The sequence below is a fragment of the Panthera tigris genome, chromosome C1 (assembly GCF_018350195.1).
Source record: "Panthera tigris isolate Pti1 chromosome C1, P.tigris_Pti1_mat1.1, whole genome shotgun sequence".
NCBI lineage: Eukaryota > Metazoa > Chordata > Mammalia > Carnivora > Felidae > Panthera > Panthera tigris.
This window is the reverse complement of record NC_056667.1, coordinates 43,912,586-43,929,988: the sequence shown is the minus strand read 5'-3', so window position 1 is coordinate 43,929,988 and position 17,403 is coordinate 43,912,586. Positions and strand designations below refer to the sequence as shown.

The 17,403-nt window shown below is 41.2% G+C and overlaps 1 protein-coding gene across 2 annotated transcripts in view; it reads right to left on the bottom strand.

The window, feature by feature from the left end:
- The window catches only part of TTC4 (tetratricopeptide repeat domain 4), a 30,669-nt gene that overhangs the window by 1,742 nt on the left and 11,524 nt on the right, over positions 1–17,403 (bottom strand). For both annotated transcript variants that reach the window (XM_042997305.1, XM_007089886.3), the window contains exons 6-9: positions 13,068–13,154; positions 10,817–11,034; positions 9,881–9,962; positions 1,830–1,912 (exon numbers count right to left, since the gene is read on the bottom strand). In XM_042997305.1, the coding sequence (XP_042853239.1) occupies positions 1,830–1,912; positions 9,881–9,962; positions 10,817–11,034; positions 13,068–13,154 (470 nt within the window). The remainder of the gene's footprint in view (positions 1–1,829; positions 1,913–9,880; positions 9,963–10,816; positions 11,035–13,067; positions 13,155–17,403) is intronic.

The window sequence follows — 17,403 nt, the reverse complement described above, 5'->3', positions numbered from 1 at the left end:
AGAAGCATCTGTGAGATACAGCATTAGCCCAAAGGGCATGATGCCCTCTATAGGAAAGGGGAATCAGGAAAAGCTTCCTGGAAGATGCTGTGTCCATGTGTACTTTAATTTAGAAAAGGGGTAGTAGTGATGGGACATGGGGGAGCAAACGTCAGGAGGTGCAGGTCACCAGAGCATTTGCTGTTGTTGGGGCATAAAGCAAGCAGAGTGGGGCAGGTTAGAGAGGTGGGCAAGGCCTCGGCCTCCCAGACTGAGGGGTATTAGCATTACCCAATGTGCTTGGATCTGGACAGAGGGGTCTATATATTTTGGCTCACCCGGTTCAACGTCTGAAATTACCCAAAACCTATCCTGGGTAGCCTCTTGCCTATGCCAATCATTTAAAAAGTAAACATTTCCAACAGCATTTACATTTTCTAAGAAGCATGAGATTGGCTTTCCTTTACAGATCTGCTTTGTTTAGCTTTTTTGGAGATGGGGAGAGAGCAGACCTCAGGCCTTTAAAGAAATGTGGTAATGGGCACCTGGGTAGGTCAGTCATTTAAGCATCCAACTCTATCTCAGCTCTGGTCTTGATCTCAGGGTCGTGAGTTCAAGCCCCGCACTCCATGCTAAGTGTGAAGCCCATTTAAAGAAATTTGTGGTAGTAATTTGCTAATAATGGAAAAAAGGAATAGCTCAAAAATTGTCTATGGATTGGAAGAGGGATTTAACACCAAAAAACAAAAAACAAAAACACCACTTGCCAAGAGAAGTCATATCATTATCTGAAGAAATCTTCACCTGCCAAACCAAAGCAGAAACATCAAGACCAGCTAGATCCCCACTACTGAGTTAGTCACCACATTACCAATTCTTATCCAGTTTGCCTCTGAAATCTCTCTACAATCCACCCCTTACCTCCTGCCTCACCATCAAATAGTACATATGATCTGTACGCTACTCTGTTTTACCTAAACATCCCCTGTGGCTCCATACACCACCACGATCAGGATAAAGTATGCTCTGGAACAGAGCATTCAAGGCCTTCGTGCATGGCTCCAACCCAGCTTTCCAGCCTCTTTCTCAGCACACCCAACCACCCTCATGTCCAACACAGTGGGCTTCTTTAGCCTAAATGCAAGACATTTGCTTTGCTCAAAGCTTAGGGAAAAATAGTCCAAGAGTCAACTCTGAAATCTACCCAGGGGATTCCCTCATAGTCCAGAACACCCTAAAGCTGAACAAACAGAAGCCAAATCCAACTGGCTGCCACAGCTACTAACAAAGACGCACTTACAACAAGACTGCCCTTTACAGTTTACAAAACTACTGTGACTCCTACTCTCTTGCTGGCTCTCAAGTACCTGAGACAGATGTAGGCAAGAATTATCAGCCCCAATCTAAAGATAAGGAAACCTCCTCAGGGAGGAAGTATGTGCTTACAGTCCCACAGCTCGAAAATGATGGTGTCTTGACTTGAAGAACCAATGTTCTTTTCCATATAACAGTATCAGGGGACACAGGCACAATTAGGAAAAGAGTGCCAACCCTGCTGTTTTCAGGTACAAAAGCCAGGCAGCTTGTCCCTTCTCAGACCAGCACCATTCGCTTCTCCCAGTCTGAGGGTGTCCTGGCTGCAGTGTAATGAGCAGAGTCACACTGAAGCCTATTTGGCCAATGACCTGAACCAGTCTCCATGGCTGCCATCTCAGTTTTATGTCCAGGGCAGTAGGGAAAGCAGTACAAGGCAATTAATTAGTCAGCAGTGCAATGAGAACCTGGCTGTATCCCTGGGATGGTGCCTAAGCTCCTTCCCTGGTCTACTCAGCCTCATGAAGGTGGCTCACCTGGGGTGCTGCAGCACGTGCAACAGGGTGCTCTTGAGAGGCACCCGGTAGAGTTCTGTCCCACCATCATCCTCAAAGTAGATCTGCAAAGAAGAATAAAGGTGCAGGAATCAGACACAGAGGGCCTCAGCAGCACTAGACATGTTGAGGCCAAGTCTAGTGAAAAGCTAAAGAGAAGGCAACTGTTATTAGTTGAATGGCTCTTCTATAGAGTTGTGGAATGTAAAGCACTCAGTCTTTGCCCATAACACCGAGAAAGATATTACCGGATCCACTTTTTTCCAAAGACAGAACCAAGGATCAGGGGAGAAAAATGATTCATTAACAACACTCAGCTAGTAAACAAAGAAACCAAGATTCAAGGCCAGGCCTGTGAGCCTTTGCTTCCCTAGCAATCAGTCCTAGACCTCTTAGATGTGGGGGGAAAAAGGCACAGTAGCCCAAAGCAGGGGAACAGCCCGAGGAGGATGAGGAGGATGAGAAGGATGTCCACACGGGACGGCCCTGTGCAGGTGTCAAAGCCCACAGAGGGTGAGGAAGATGTCTGCATAGGAGGGCTGGCCGGGAGTGAGCCCGGCCAGTGGAGGGCAAGCTTGCTGGGAACTGGCCAGCCTAACCCAGGTGATAAGGGCTACCTTTTAGGATAGCTGTCCAAGATGAGGTGTCAGAGCCCATGTGGGATGAGAAGGGTGTCCTTGTTTGGGGACAGCTGAGATGGGGTGTCACAATCAGAACTAGTGTATCAAACTAACTTCCTGATATTGGTGGTTGGTTGGGATTATGAAGGAAAATATCCTTGTCTGTAGGGAAATGATGCTTAAGTATTTAGGGGCAATGGGGCATCAGTTGGCATCTTACTCTCAAATGGTTAGAAGACAAAATCTTTGTACCCTAAGCTGTGATTTAAAAAAATAATGAGCCAAGACGGCAGAAGAACATGGAAGTTGTTTTTGCATCTCGCATCCATGAAATACAGCCAGATCAACACTAAACCATCCTGTACACCTAGAAAACTGATTTTAGGATTAACACAACAATCTGCACAACCTGAACCACAGAACTCAGCAGGTACATGGCACAGAAAGGTTAACTGGGGGAGAGAGAAGCCACGGAGGACAGGGAGCTATTTTTGCTTGTGGTAAGAGGACGGAGACAGCGGGAGAGTATGGGAAAAGCACCTCCCACTCCCCACCCCCAAAAAAAGCAGCTGGAGAGAAAGTGGAAACAGCCGCAGGGACTGAACTAAAAAGAGAAAAAAGGAGGGGGTTTAAATTCCACTAAGACTCTATATAAACAGGGGGAGCACAGAGCCTCAAACTCTGCAGCTTGATACCTGACAGTGCTCTGGTGGGAAGGGCAAATCCCCAGAGGCAGAGTGAGGCCCGGGGGTCCTTGGGCCAGCAGACCCCGGAGAACAACCACATTTGCTGGTACTGGAACAAAGTCGTTAAGGGTGAAGCCCAGTGCCAGGTATGTATTGCGATTTTCCATAATCCCTGAAATGCTGCTGCTACATGATTGCGTGAACATTTTCTGGGGCAGGCTGGCACCCAGACGCAGTCTCTTGGCATTAGCAGCAGCACAGTCCCATGAACATTCCTGGGGGCAGGCACCTGGCCCTTGCTCAGTGAGACCCTCTTGCAGAGGGGCAGAACAGGTCAAAGCCGCAGTCCCTCAGAAATAAGGGGTCAGGGAAAACAGCTGCATCTGAGATAAAACTCAGGAGGGAGGTGTTGCCTGGGGCTTGGTCATGGACAGTATAAAAGCAGGGAGTGGACGGAAGCTGATGACAAAGGTCAGGTGCACAATTGATGATTGGGGAGAACAGAGTTCTGATACTAGAGACAGGGTAGCTGGGATATGCCACTTTCACTCCTCCCACGCATGCACATACCTACAAGCACCACAACAATCCACCCCAGTAAGCTAAACAGCGACATCTAGTGGGGAACAGAACCATTACCCTAAGCCCCGCCCAAATGGGCCAACCTTACTCTTCAGGAACACTACAAGTGTCTCTGCCTGCTTAGTTTATGGACTATAAATTGCTTCATAGTTTGACTTCTAGGGGAAAATGATGTAATTTCAATAGTATTTCAGTCTGTTCACTGGGCCATCTATTCAATTTTCTTTTTTCCTCTTTTCGTTTCTTTTTCTTGAATACAGAAAGAGAAAAAATTTATTATTTTCAATTTTTATTGAAAATATTTTCCTTTAATTTTTTTCTATTTTTTTACTTTTTTGTAAATTTTTCAAATTCTATTTTACTTATTTCATTTTATTCTATTTCACTGTATTCATTTTTTTCAAATTTTCAAACGTTTTCCTTTTTTTTCTTTTTTCCCCTTTTTCCCTTTTTCCTGTAATCTTTCAACAACCAGACTGAAACACACCTAGGATCTAGCATCATTTATTTGAATTTGTGTGTGTGTTGTTTTTAATTTTTTAATTATAATTTTTTTGACCTTATTAATTCCTTTTCTGCCATCAAAATGACAAAATGAAGGAATTCACCCCAAAAGAAAGAGGAGGAAGAAACAACAGCCAGGGACTTAACACAGATACAAGCAAGGTGTCTGAACCAGAATTTAGAATCATGATAATAAGAATGCTAGGGGTCGAAAATAGATTAGAATCCCTTTCTGGGGTGATAAAAGAAGTAAAAGCCAGTCAGGATGAAATAAAAATGTAACTGAGCTGCAATCTCAAATCGATGCCACGGTGGCAAGGATGGATGAGGCAGAGCAGTGAATTAGTGATACAGAGGACAAATTTATGGACAATGAAGCAGAAAAAAAGTGGGAGACTAAGGCAAAAGTGCATGATTTAAGAATTAGAGAAATCAGTGACTCATTAAAAAGGAACAACAGCACAATCATAGGGCTCCCAGAAGAGGAAGAGAGAGAAATAGGGGTAGAAGGGTTATGTGAGCAAATCATAGCACAAAACTTCCTTAACATGGGGAAAGACACAGACATCAAAATCCAGGAAGCACAGAGGACTCCCATTAGATTCAACAAAAACCAACCATCAACTGGCATATCACAGTCAAATTCACAAAATACTCAGGCAAGAGAAGAATCATGAAAGCAGCAAGGAAAAAACAGTCCTTAACCTACAAGGGAAGACAGATCAGGTTTGCAACAGACCTATCCAGAAAAACTTGGCAGTCCAGAAAGGAGTGGCAGGATATATTCAAGGTGCTGAATCAGAAAAATATGCAGCCAAGAACTCTTTATCCACCAAGGCTGTCATTCCAAATAGAAGGAGAGATTAAAAGTTTCCCAGACAAACAAAAATTAAATGAGTTTATGACCACTAAACCAGCCCTGCAAGAAATTTTAAGGGGAACTCTCTGAGGGGAGAAAAGATGGGTGGGGGTGGGGGGGGAGACCAAAAGCAACAAAGACTAGAAGGAACCAGAGAACATCACCAGAAACTCCCAACTCTACAAGAAACATAATGGCAATAAATTCATACCTTTCAGTACTCACTCTAAATGTCAATGGACCTGTCTCCCTTCTCCACCAGGAAAAAATAAAATAAAATAAATGTCAATGGACTAAATGCTCCAATCAAAAGACATAGGGTAAAAGAATGGATAAGAAAACAAGAACCATCTATATGCTGTTTACAAGAGACCCACTTTAGACCTAAAGACACCTTCAGATTGAAAGTAAAGGGATGGAGAACCATCTATCATGCTAATGGTTGACAAAAGAAGTACCCATACATACATCAGACAATCTACACTTTAAAAAAAAGACTGTAACAAGAGATGAAGAAGGGCATTCTATCATAATTAAGGGTTCTTCCACCAAAAGACCCAACAATTGTAAACATTTGTGCCAAATGCAGAAGCACCCAAATATATATAAATCAATCACAAACATAAACGCACTGATAATAATACCATAATAGTGGGGGACTTCAACACCCCACCTACAGCAGTAGATCATCTAAACAGAAAATCAACAAGGAAACGATGTCATTGAATGACACACTGGACCAGATGGACTTAACAGAATATTCAGAATATTTTATCTTAAAGCAGTGGACTACACATTCTTCTCCAGTGCACATGGAATTCTCCAGAATGGATCACATTCTGGGACACAAATCAGCCCTCAACAAGTACAAAAAGACTGAGATCATACCATGCACATTTTTAGACCACAACACTGTGAAACTCGAAATCAACCACAAGAAAAAATTTGGAAAGATAACAAATACTTGGAGACTAAGGAACATCCTACTAAAGAATGAATGGGCTAACCAAGAAGTTAAAGAGGAAATTAAAAAGTACATGGAAACCAATGAAAATGAAAACACCACAGCCCAAAACCTCTGGGATGCAACAAAGGCAGTCATATGAGGGAAGTGTATAGCAATCCAGGCCTTCCTAGAGAAGGAAGAAAGGTCTCAGATACACAACCTAACCTTACACCTTAAAGAGCTAGAAAAAGAACAGCAAATAAAACCCAAAGCCAGCAGAAGACAGGAAATAATAAAGATTAGAGCAGAAATTAATGCTATCAAAACCAAAAACAGAACTGATCAATGAAACCAGAAGCTGTTTCTTTGAATTAACAAAACTGATAAACCACTAGCCAGTCTGATCAAAGAGAAAAAGGCCCCAAATAAATAAAATCAAGAATGAAAGAGGAGAGATCATAACCAACACAGGAGAAATAAAAACAATAATAAGAGAATATTATAAGCAATTATATGCCAATAAAATGGGCAATCTGGAAGAAATGGACAAATTCCCAGAAACATATACACTACCAAAACTGAAACAGGAAGAAATAGAAAATCTGAACAGACCCATAACCAGTAAAGAAATTAAATTAGTAATCAAAAATCACCCAAAAAGCGAGTCCAGGGCCAGATGGCTTTCCAGGGGTATTCTACCAAACATTTAAGGAAGAGTTAACACCTATTCTCTTGAAGCTGCTCCAAAAAATAGAAATGGAAGGAAAACTTCCAAACTCTTTCTATGAAGCCAACATCACCTTGATTCCAAAACCAGACAAAGACCCCACTAAAAGGGAGAACTATAAATCAGTTTCCCTGATGAACATGAATGCAAAAATCCTCAACAAGATATTAGCCAATTGGATCCAACAATACATTAAGAAAATTATTCACCACGACCAAGTGGGATTTATACCTGGGATGTAGCGCTGGTTCAATATCCGCAAAACAATCAATGTGACTCATCACATCAATAAAAGAAAAGGACAAGAACCACATGATCCTCTTAATAGATGCAGAAAAAGCATTTGACAAAATACAGCATTCTTTCTTAATTAAAATCCCTCAAGAAAGTAGGGATAGAAGGATCATACCTCGAGATCATAAAAGCCATAATATGAGAGACCCTATGCCAATATCATCCTCAGTGGGGAAAAACTGAGAGCTTTCCCCCTGAGATCAGGAACAAGACAGGGATATCCAATCTTGCCACTGTTATTCAACATAGCATCAGAAGTCTTAGCCTCAACAATCAGACAACACAAAGAAATAAAAGGCATCCAAATTGGCCAGGAGGAGGTCAAACTTTCACTCTTCGCAGATGACATGACACTCTATATGGAAATCCCAAAAGATTCCACCAAAAAAACTGCTAGAACTGATTCATGAATTCAACAAAGTTGCAGGCTATAAAATCAATGCATAGAAATGGGTTGCGTTTCTATACACCAACAATGAAGCAACAGAAAGAGAAATCAAGGAATCGATCCCGTTTACAATTGCACCAAAACCCATAAAATACCTAGGAATAAATCTAACACCAAAGAGGTAAAAAATCTATACACTGAAAACTATAGAAAGCTTATGAAAGAAATTGAAGAAGACATAAAAAAATGGAAAAATATTCCATGTTCCTGGATAGGAAGAACAAATATGTTAAAATGTCAATACCCAAAGCAATCTACATATTCAATGCAATACCTACCAAAATAACACCAGCATTCTTCACAGAGCTAGGACAAACAATCCTAAAATTTGTGTGCAACCAGAAAATACCCCCAACAGCCAAAGCAATCTTGAAAAAGAAAACTAAAGCAGGAGGCACCACAATTCTGGACTTCAAGCTGTATTATTACAAAGCTGTAATCATCAAGATAGTACGGTACTGTTACAAAAACAGATACACAGATCAATGGAATAGAGAATCCAGAAATGGACCCACAAACGTATGGCCAACTAATCTTTGACCAAGCAGGAAAGAAAATCCAATGGAATAATGACAGTCTCTTCAGCAAGTGGTGCTGGGAAAACTGGACCACTTTCTCACACCATACACAAAAATAAACTCAAAATGGATCAAGGACCTAAATATAAGACAGGAAGCCATAAAAATCCTCAAGGAGAAAGCAGGCAAAAACTTCTTTGACCTTGGCCGCAGCAACTTCTTACTCGTCTCCGGAGGCAAGGGAAACAAAAGCAAAAATGAACTATTGGCACCTCATCAAAATAAAAAGCTTCTGCACAGCGAAGCAAACAATCAGCAAAACTAAAAGGCAACCGACAGAATGGGAGAAGATATTTGCAAATGACATATCAGATAAAGGGTTAGTATCCAAAATCTATAAAGAACTTATCAAACTCAACACCCAAAAAACAAATAATCCAATGAAGAAATGGGCAAGAGACATGAATAGACACTTCTCCAAAGATGACATCCAGATGGCCAATCAACATATGAAAAAATGCTCCACATCACTCATCATCAGGGAAATACAAATCACAACCACAATGAGATACTACCTCACACCTGTCAGAATGGCTAACATTAACAACTCAGGCAACAACAGATGTTGGAGAGGATGCAGAGAGAGAGGATCTCTTTTGCACTGCTGGTGGGAATGCAAACTGGTGCAGCTACTCTGGAAAACAATATGGAGGTTCCTCAAAAAAATTAAAAATAGAACTAGGCTACGACCCAGCAATTGCACTACAAGGTATTTATCCAAGGGCTACAAGTATGCTGTTTTGAAGGGACACAAGCACCCCTTTATATGTGCACCCTTTATATTTATATTAGTTGGCCAATGTTTATAGCAGCACTATCAACAATAGCCAAAGTATGGAAAGAGCCCAAATGTCCATCGATGGATGAATGGATAAAGTGTGGGGGGTGTGTGTGTGTGTGTATGGAGTACCCTGGCAGTATTACTCGGCAATCAAAAAGAATGAAATCTTGCCATTTGCAACTGTGGATGGAACTAGAGGGTATTATGCTAAGTGAAATTAGCCAGTCAGAAAAAGACAAATATATGACTTCACTCATATGAGGACTTTAAGAGACAAAACAGATGAACATAAGGGAAGGGAAACAAAAATAATATAAAAACAGGGAGGGGGACAAAACAGAAGAGACTCATAAATATGGAGAACTGAGGGTTGTTGGAGGGGTTGTCGGAGGGGGGATGGGCTAAATGGGTAAGGGGCATTAAGGAATCTACTCCAGGAATCATTGTTGCACTATATGCTAGCTAACTTGGATGTAAATTAAAAAAATAAATTAAAAAATACACATATACACATATACACACTTAAAAAATAAAAAAATAAAACAAAAAATAATAAAAAGGTCTCAACAATGGAGTATTATTCAGCCTTAAAAAGGAAAGAAATTCTGACACAGGGTACAATATGGATGAACCCTGAAGACATTATGCTAATGAAATAAGCCAGACACAAAAAGACAAATAGTGTATGGTTCTACTTATAGAAGGTTCCTAGAGTAGTCACATTCATAGAAAGAGAAAGTAGAATGGTGGTTGCCTGGGGCTGGAGGAGAAAATAGTTACTGTTTAACAGGTCCAGTGTTTCAGTTTGGGATGATGAAATGAGGATGGATGGTGGGGATGGTTGCACAACCATGTAAATTAAATGTACTTCATGCTACGAAAGTATGCACTGGTTCAAATAATGAATTTTATGTTCTGTATAATTTGACACAAATTTTTCTAAAGGCAGTAAAAACCTACCCCCCCCTCCCAAAATCCCATATAGGAACAAGGTAAAACATCTCTTACCTCTAAATTATTAGGGCAGTATTTTTGCTCTAAGTCCCAAGAGGGTGTTTCACCAAACATCACCATCAGATGATCAATAAACCTAAGGATATAAACATGTACTTTCTGGGTATCAGTAACTCATGATCTATTTTCCTACATCACAGGCCCTGGACACCCATACATAGAGGTATCAAAAATGTATAAAACATGAAATGCAGGCCCAAGCCATTCTGATCCAAAGCCATCTGGCTTAAGCCAAAATGTGTATGTGTATCACTCATCCTTTTTTTTTTTTTCCCAAGTTTATTCGTTCATTTTTGAGAAAAAACGAGCACGTGAAGGAGGGAAAGAGAAAGAGGGAGAGAGAGAATCCCAAGCAGACTCCATGCTGTCAGCACGGAGCCTGACTTGGGGCTTGAACCCACGAACCAACCGTAAGACTATGATCTGAGCCGAAATCAAGAGTTGGCCACTTAACCAACTAAGCCACCCAGGCAACCCTCACTTATCCTATTATATGACAGTAATTTTCTTTAAACCAACTCAGGCTTAACAACATACCTTACATTTAGCTGCATTCTAAGCATTAACCCTATGAAATCACATGTTAAAACTGCTAGTTATATTTTTCCTAATACACACTTCAGTTACCATGCATATACTATCTACAATGACTTCCTATCTCACCAGAGATATGTATTAGGGCTTGGCAGACTCTACTGTGGTGCTCTGCTTGTTAGCCCAGTCCAGACAACAGTGCGACCTGTGTCTGTCACTACAAAGCTAGTTATAGTTAGTGAAGGGAGAAATGAGCTCCAGGATAGAGATTATGACAAACCAGACTGTTAACCCTCTAAACTATACTCGGACCTCCTCCACCAAAAATTTCCTCTGCCGAGACAGCAGGGAAAGAGCACGCAAGCAAGAACAAAGGGCTCTTGGGCAAGTAAATACCTGGAGTCCTCGTGAAAAGCAGCGATGAAGTCCGACTGGGTGTGCTCTGGGTACAGAAAGAGCACGGGCCAGCTTAACCTGCCCTGCTCATCTACACTCAGCCTGGCTCCATAGCGGTTCTCCGAGCTGAGCCGATCCAGGGAAAGCTCACCTAGATCTTCTGAGTCTGAATCTTCATCCTCACTGGCAGCTTCAGAGACTAGCTTGATGTTCCTAGCCTGGATTAAAAACATAAAAACACACACACAAACCTTATCACGTGGAAGGATCTAAGACCATTTCAATAACAGGGAAACCATCAAACTGTGAGCTTCCTGAGGGCCAGCTCTACACAGGATTCATCTTCATTACCCCTGAGGCTTGGCACAGCAGGGAGAACTCACCTTGACCAGGTGCTGGACCACATGCTGGACCCTGTGTCACAGAGACAAGCTAGATATGGTTCCTGCCCTCAAGACCCTGCTAATGGTCTAGTGGGCACAGAGCTATGGAAATAAGTACAATATAAGGTAAGAAGTGGAGTTGCAGAAATGCAGACCATCAATAATTAATTTAGCCTGGGGGCTGGAGATGGCTGGGGTATGCTGGGTCCTGAGCAATGACTATGAAAGGAAGAGAAGTTGGGCAGGGGCTGTGGGGAGGATAGAAGGTCATTCCACCCTAAGGAACAGCATATGTAAAGGCACAGAAAAGATCAAGAGCGGGCATATACAAAAATGGTAAGTGTGTTGGTTTAGCTAGGACATAGAATACTAAAAATAATGCACACTGACTTAATCTTGGCTGTCTCGTGGAAATAAAGATAAATCAAAGGTCTGAACAGAAGAGTTGCCTCTTTATGTATGTGTGTGGAGGCTAGCACACGCAGGGAAAGTTACATGCGATCCAAGTTACTTTTAGTATCTCCTACATCAGGGGTTGGCAAACTTTTCCTTAAAGGATCAGACAGAAATATTTTAGGCTTTCTGAGCCAAATGGTCTCTGTTGAAATTAACTATTCAACTCTGCCACTGTAGTGTGAAAACAGCCATATGTGACACATAAACAAATAGGCAGGGATGTGATCCACTGGCTGCAGTCTGCTGACCCCAGTTTTAAACCATTGGTAAAATACGGTTCTGTGTATACAACTGTTAGAGCAATTCTTATGAACACTGAAGCTTAAGATGCAGGGTCAGACTAAAGGAGAGAGCCGAAATCAGGTCTATATACAAATGTCTGGGCATTGCAATATTCTACATTTTATTTTAGAATATGACTACATCCCTCACTATGGATGATTAGCTGGAGAATCTAGAGTATTACATTCTGTTAACAGGTATTAGCAGATTGCTTGTTGTGGGGGAGGGACTAGTGGAGTGCATCTTAGTATGAGGGTCTCAAAGTCAGTAAGTAACTTTATTTTTTTTTTTTAACATTTATTTATTTTTGAGAGACAAAGAGAGACAGAGCATGAGTAGGGGAGGGGCAGAGAGAGAGGGAGACACAGAATTCGAAGCAGGCTCTAGGCTCTGAGCTGTCAGCACAGAGCCCGACGTGGGGCTCGAACTCACGAACCACGAGACCATGACCTGAGCCGAAGTTGGGACGCTCAACAGACTGAGCCACCCAGGCGCCCCAAGTAAGTAACTTTAATGGTGCCTAATTTAACTCAACAAAAAATGAAACCAAGGGCCTACTCCACAATCTCATGGCGGGTATCCTCTCCCTTGTGAAGACCAAGCAAGCCAAACCTCTACAGGTGCCTTGCTAGGTATCCAGGTGAAAACACGATTTGGCTCAGACTACATCCATTTAAAATGCAGGGAAGAAAGGACAGGGTCAAATCTTTTTGTTATAAAGGAGCAGCTTCCTGAAAATTCAGACTCTCTCAGGATGCAATGGCTCAAAGCAAGGACCTGGCTCTGATACACATCAGCTGTGCAAGGTTTCTTCACCTCTCTGAGAGAACATCATCATCTAGCAAAGCAGCAGATGGAAGATCTATCTCAAAAGGCTACTGTGAAGATTAAATACTGCTTAACCCATAGCAACTATTCAGTGTAGGTTACCTGAGATCAACACATGTACACAAGCAGGAGAGCTGACTGACCTCGGGGGATGGGACTCCAGAGCCCCTTCACCACACTGCTTCACCAAAGCAGAAAGAAAACGAACAAATTCAGATAAAGCATCGCAAGAAAGGTTCCCAATAAGCTTGAGGATCAGTGGATTTAGCAAGACCATACGGGCCTGACGTTTGAGCACTCACCTTGACGGCCTGGAGTAAAGCCTTATTATGGTTCTGCTCCTTCTTTTCTTTCATCTTTGCTTTTCTTATATCCCTCTGTTCAGTTCTCTAAAAATGAAATGGAGATCCATCATCTTAGGAAGCTTGCTTCCTCTTCTGTTACCCAGCCTGCTTCTTAATTATGATCTTTGGTATGTCTCCAACCCAGGCTCCTGTGTCAAGCAATACCAGCGGCCTGATTCAGTTCAATAAACATTTCACAAGCACACATCTGGGGTGCCTGGCTGGCTCAGTTAAGCATCTGACTCCTTGATTTCAGCTCGGGTCATATCTCACAGTTCATGAGTTCGAGCGCCACACTGGGCTCTGCACTGATAGTATGGAGCCTGCTTAGGATTCTCTCTCTCCCTCTCTAAATTAATTAATTAGCTAATTAATTAAACAAACTTTAAAAGCACATGTCTGGGTGCTTAGAATTCTTTAAAAATGTGAAAACATCCTTAGTTCACAGAATGTGTAAGAACAGGCCAAAGGCTGGATTTGGCCAGTTTGCTGACCTCTGACCTAAAATATAGTACCAACCATACCTCAGCCTCCCCACAAAAGCCCCACAAAGACTAACAATGGCTGGTAACTCTTGTCCATTCCTTCTCCAATCCAGTCTGCCAACAGAACTGCAAAACTCCTTTCTGCTGTTAGGAAGTTTGGTTACACTATCCAGTGTACCCCACCCCACTGATACCACTAAAAACTATGTCCAATTCAGTGCCTTTACAGTTGAGCTACACCAAATCACAATGTCTGGTCCACATCAGAGAATGATTAAGGATGATGTTGTCCCCTGTTGTTTTTACTCTGATTTACAGGAATACAATGGAGTGTTGTGGCACATGTACAAGTATTTATTTTAACATTTGTTTCAAATTCTTTGGGTATATGCCTAGGAATACAAGTGCTGGTTCATATGTTAATTTTGTGGTTAATTTTCTGAGGAACTGTCAAGCGGTTTTCCATAATGGCTGTCATTTTACATTCTCACCAACAACACACAAAGGTTTCAGTTTCTCCTCATACTTCTCAACATTTATTTTCCTTAAAAAAAAAAAAAATCATAACCAGGGGTACCTGGGTGGCTTAGTCAGTTAAGTGTCTGACTTCAGCTCAGGTCATGATCTTGTAGTTCATGAGTTTGAGTCTCACACTGGGCTCCACACTGACAGTGTGGAGCCTGCTTGGGATTCTCTCCCTCTCTCCCTCTTCCCCTCTCCCATTTGTGCTCTCTCTCAAAATTGATTAGCTAATTAAAAAATGATAACCATCCCAGTGTGAAATAGAATCTCATTGTGGTTTTGATTTACATTTGCCTAATGATTAACAATGTTAAACATCTTTCATATGCTTTTTGGCCATTACGTACCCTCTTTGGAGAAATGTCTGTTCAGATCCTTTGCCCATTTAAAAAGTTGGATTGTCTTTTAATTGTTGAGATGTTAAGAGTTCCTTATATATTCCAGATAATGTCCCTTAACAGGAGGCGCTTGGGTGACTCAGTTGGTTAAGGATCCAAATCTTCATTTCAGCTCAGGTCATGATCTCATGGTTCGTAAGTTTGAGACCACATCGGACTCTGTGCTGACAGTGTGGAGGCTGCTTGGGATTCTCTCTCTCCCCCTCTTTCTCTGCCCTTCCCCTGCTCACTCTCTCTCTCTCTCTCTCAAAAATAAAACAGATAAAACTTAAAAAAAAAAAAAAAAACCCTTGACAGATACATGATTTACAAATATTCTCCCATTCTGTGGGTTGTCTTTTCACTTTCTCAATGGTAGCCTCTGAAGCACAATAGTTTTTACCTTTGATGACGTCCAGTTTATCTGTTTTGTTGTTTCTTGTGCTTTTTGTGTCATATCTAAGAAACCATTGCCTAATCCAAGGTCATGAAGATTAATGCCAACATTTTAAGAGTTCTATAGCTTTGGGGTGCCTGGGTGGCTCAGTTGGTTAAGTGTCTGACTCCTGATTTCAGCTAGGTTGTGATCGCTCAGTTCATGAGACTGAGCCCCACATCAGGCTCAGTGCTGACAGCTCCAAGCCTCCTTGAGATTCTCTCCCACCTCCCCGTCCCCCACCTCCCATCCCTTCCCCATGCCCTCTCTAAAAAAAAAAAAAAAGTTTTGTAGCTTTGCTCTTCCATTTAGGTCTTTGATCCATGTTGCATATGAAATGAGGTAGAAGTCCAAATTCATGCTTTGCATGGGGATATACAGTTGTTCCAGCATTGTTTATTGACAAGACTGTTCCTTCCCCATTGAATAGTTTAGGTACCCTTGATGAACAGTAACTGTCCATGAATGTGAGGGTTTACTTCTGAGCTCTCAATTCTGTTACACCTATAGGTCTGTCCTTCTGCCAGTACCACAATGTCTTGATTACCACAGTAGTAAGATTTGAAATTTTAGTAAGATTTGAAATTGGGAAGTGTCAGTGCTCTAACTTAATGCTTTTTAGGATTGTTTTTGGCTATTCTGGGTACTTCGAATTTACATATGAATATCAGAATCAGTCTGTCAATATTCTGCAAAGCAGCCAGTTAGAAATTTGATACACACTGGGTTGAATCTATACACCAATTTGGGGAGCACTGTAGTCTTAACAATATTAAGATGATTCAGGGGCGCCTGGGTGGCTCAGTCGGTTAAGCATCTGACTGCCACTTAGGTCATGATCTCACGGTTAGTTGAGTTTGAGCTCCGCATCAGGCTCTGTGCCTACAGCTCAGAGCCTGGAGCCTGCTTCGGATTCTGTGTCTCCCTCTCTCTCTGTCCCTCCCACTCTCACACGCTTCTCTCTCAAAAATAAAAAAACTTTTTAAAAATCTGATTTATGAATGTCTTCCTATTTTCTTATATTTAATTTCTTTAAACAATGTTTTATATTTTCAGATAAGTTTTATGCTACTTTAGTTAAATTTATTCCTAAATATTTTATTCTTTCTGATGCTATCGTAGATGGAATTGTTTTCTTAATTTCATATTTGGAATGTTCACCAACAGCTTGCTAAACTAATTTATTAGTTCTAATAGATTTTTAGTGGATTCCTTAGGATTTTTTATATATAAGATTGTATCATTTGTAAATCAAGAGTGTTCCTTCTTTTTTGAAGGATAGGTTTGCTGGATATAGAGTTCTTAGTTGACTTTCTTTCAGCACTTTGAATGACAATCCATGGAACCCTTTGGCTTCCATGGCTTCTGATGAGAAATCAGCTGTTACTTTTATTGAGGCTCTCTTATATGTGAAGAGTCACTTCTCCCTTGATGCTTTTAACATTCTTGTGTTTGATTTTCAGCAGTTTGATTATGATATGTCCAGGTACAGATTTCTTTAAGTTGATCCTACTTGGAGTTTGTTAAGCTTCTTAGAAGGGTAGATAACTGGTTTTTATCAAATCTGGGAAGTTTTGGCTTTATCTCTTCAAGTATTCTTTTGTCTCTTTTTCTTTCTCCTGTCCTGGGACTCCCATGTCTATGATGATATACTTGATGGCATCCAACAAGCCGCTCAGTCTCTCTTCATGTTTCTTTATTCTTCTTTCTGTTCCTCACGCTGGGTAATCACAACTGACCTATCTTCACAGTTCTGCTGTTAAGCCCTTTAGTGAACTTTTCATTTCAGTTATACTTTTCAACTACAGAATTTCTATTTGATTCTTTTTTATAATTTATTGATAGTCTCTATTTGGTAAGACATTGTTCTCATTTTTTTTTTTTTAATTCTTTAGTTCTTTCTTTTGTTCTAGAACATACTGGAAAGAGCTGGTTTAAAGTCTTTATAAGTCTCATGTCTGGGCTTCCTCAGGGACATTTCCTATTGATTTTTTTCCTGTGTATGGATCATACTTTCTTATTTCTTTGCATGTCTTGTAATTTTGTATTGAAAACCAGACATTTAAAATAATACAATATGGCAACTCTGGAAATTGCATTCTCCTCTCTCTTTCCCCTCCAGTTTTTGACATTGCTTCTCCTATTGTTTTAATTACTTTCCTGAACTAATTCTATAAAGCGTGTATTCTGTTTTATGTGACATGAAAGTCCCTGAATAGTTAGTTTAGTGGTCAACTAATGATTGGACGGATTTCCGTAAACGCCTGAAGCCAAAAAAGTCTCCCACTCTTTGCTGGAGGGCTCTCTGTGCATATTGTGGCACACCTTCAACACTCACCCACTGTTTACAATGCAGCCTTAGCCTTCCTTACAGCTTTCACAGAGCCTCCAAGTCAGCCAGAGGAAAGAGGTAAAGCCTTCTTAGACCTTTCCTGAGCACATGCATAGCCCTGGACACACATGTGACCTTGTAG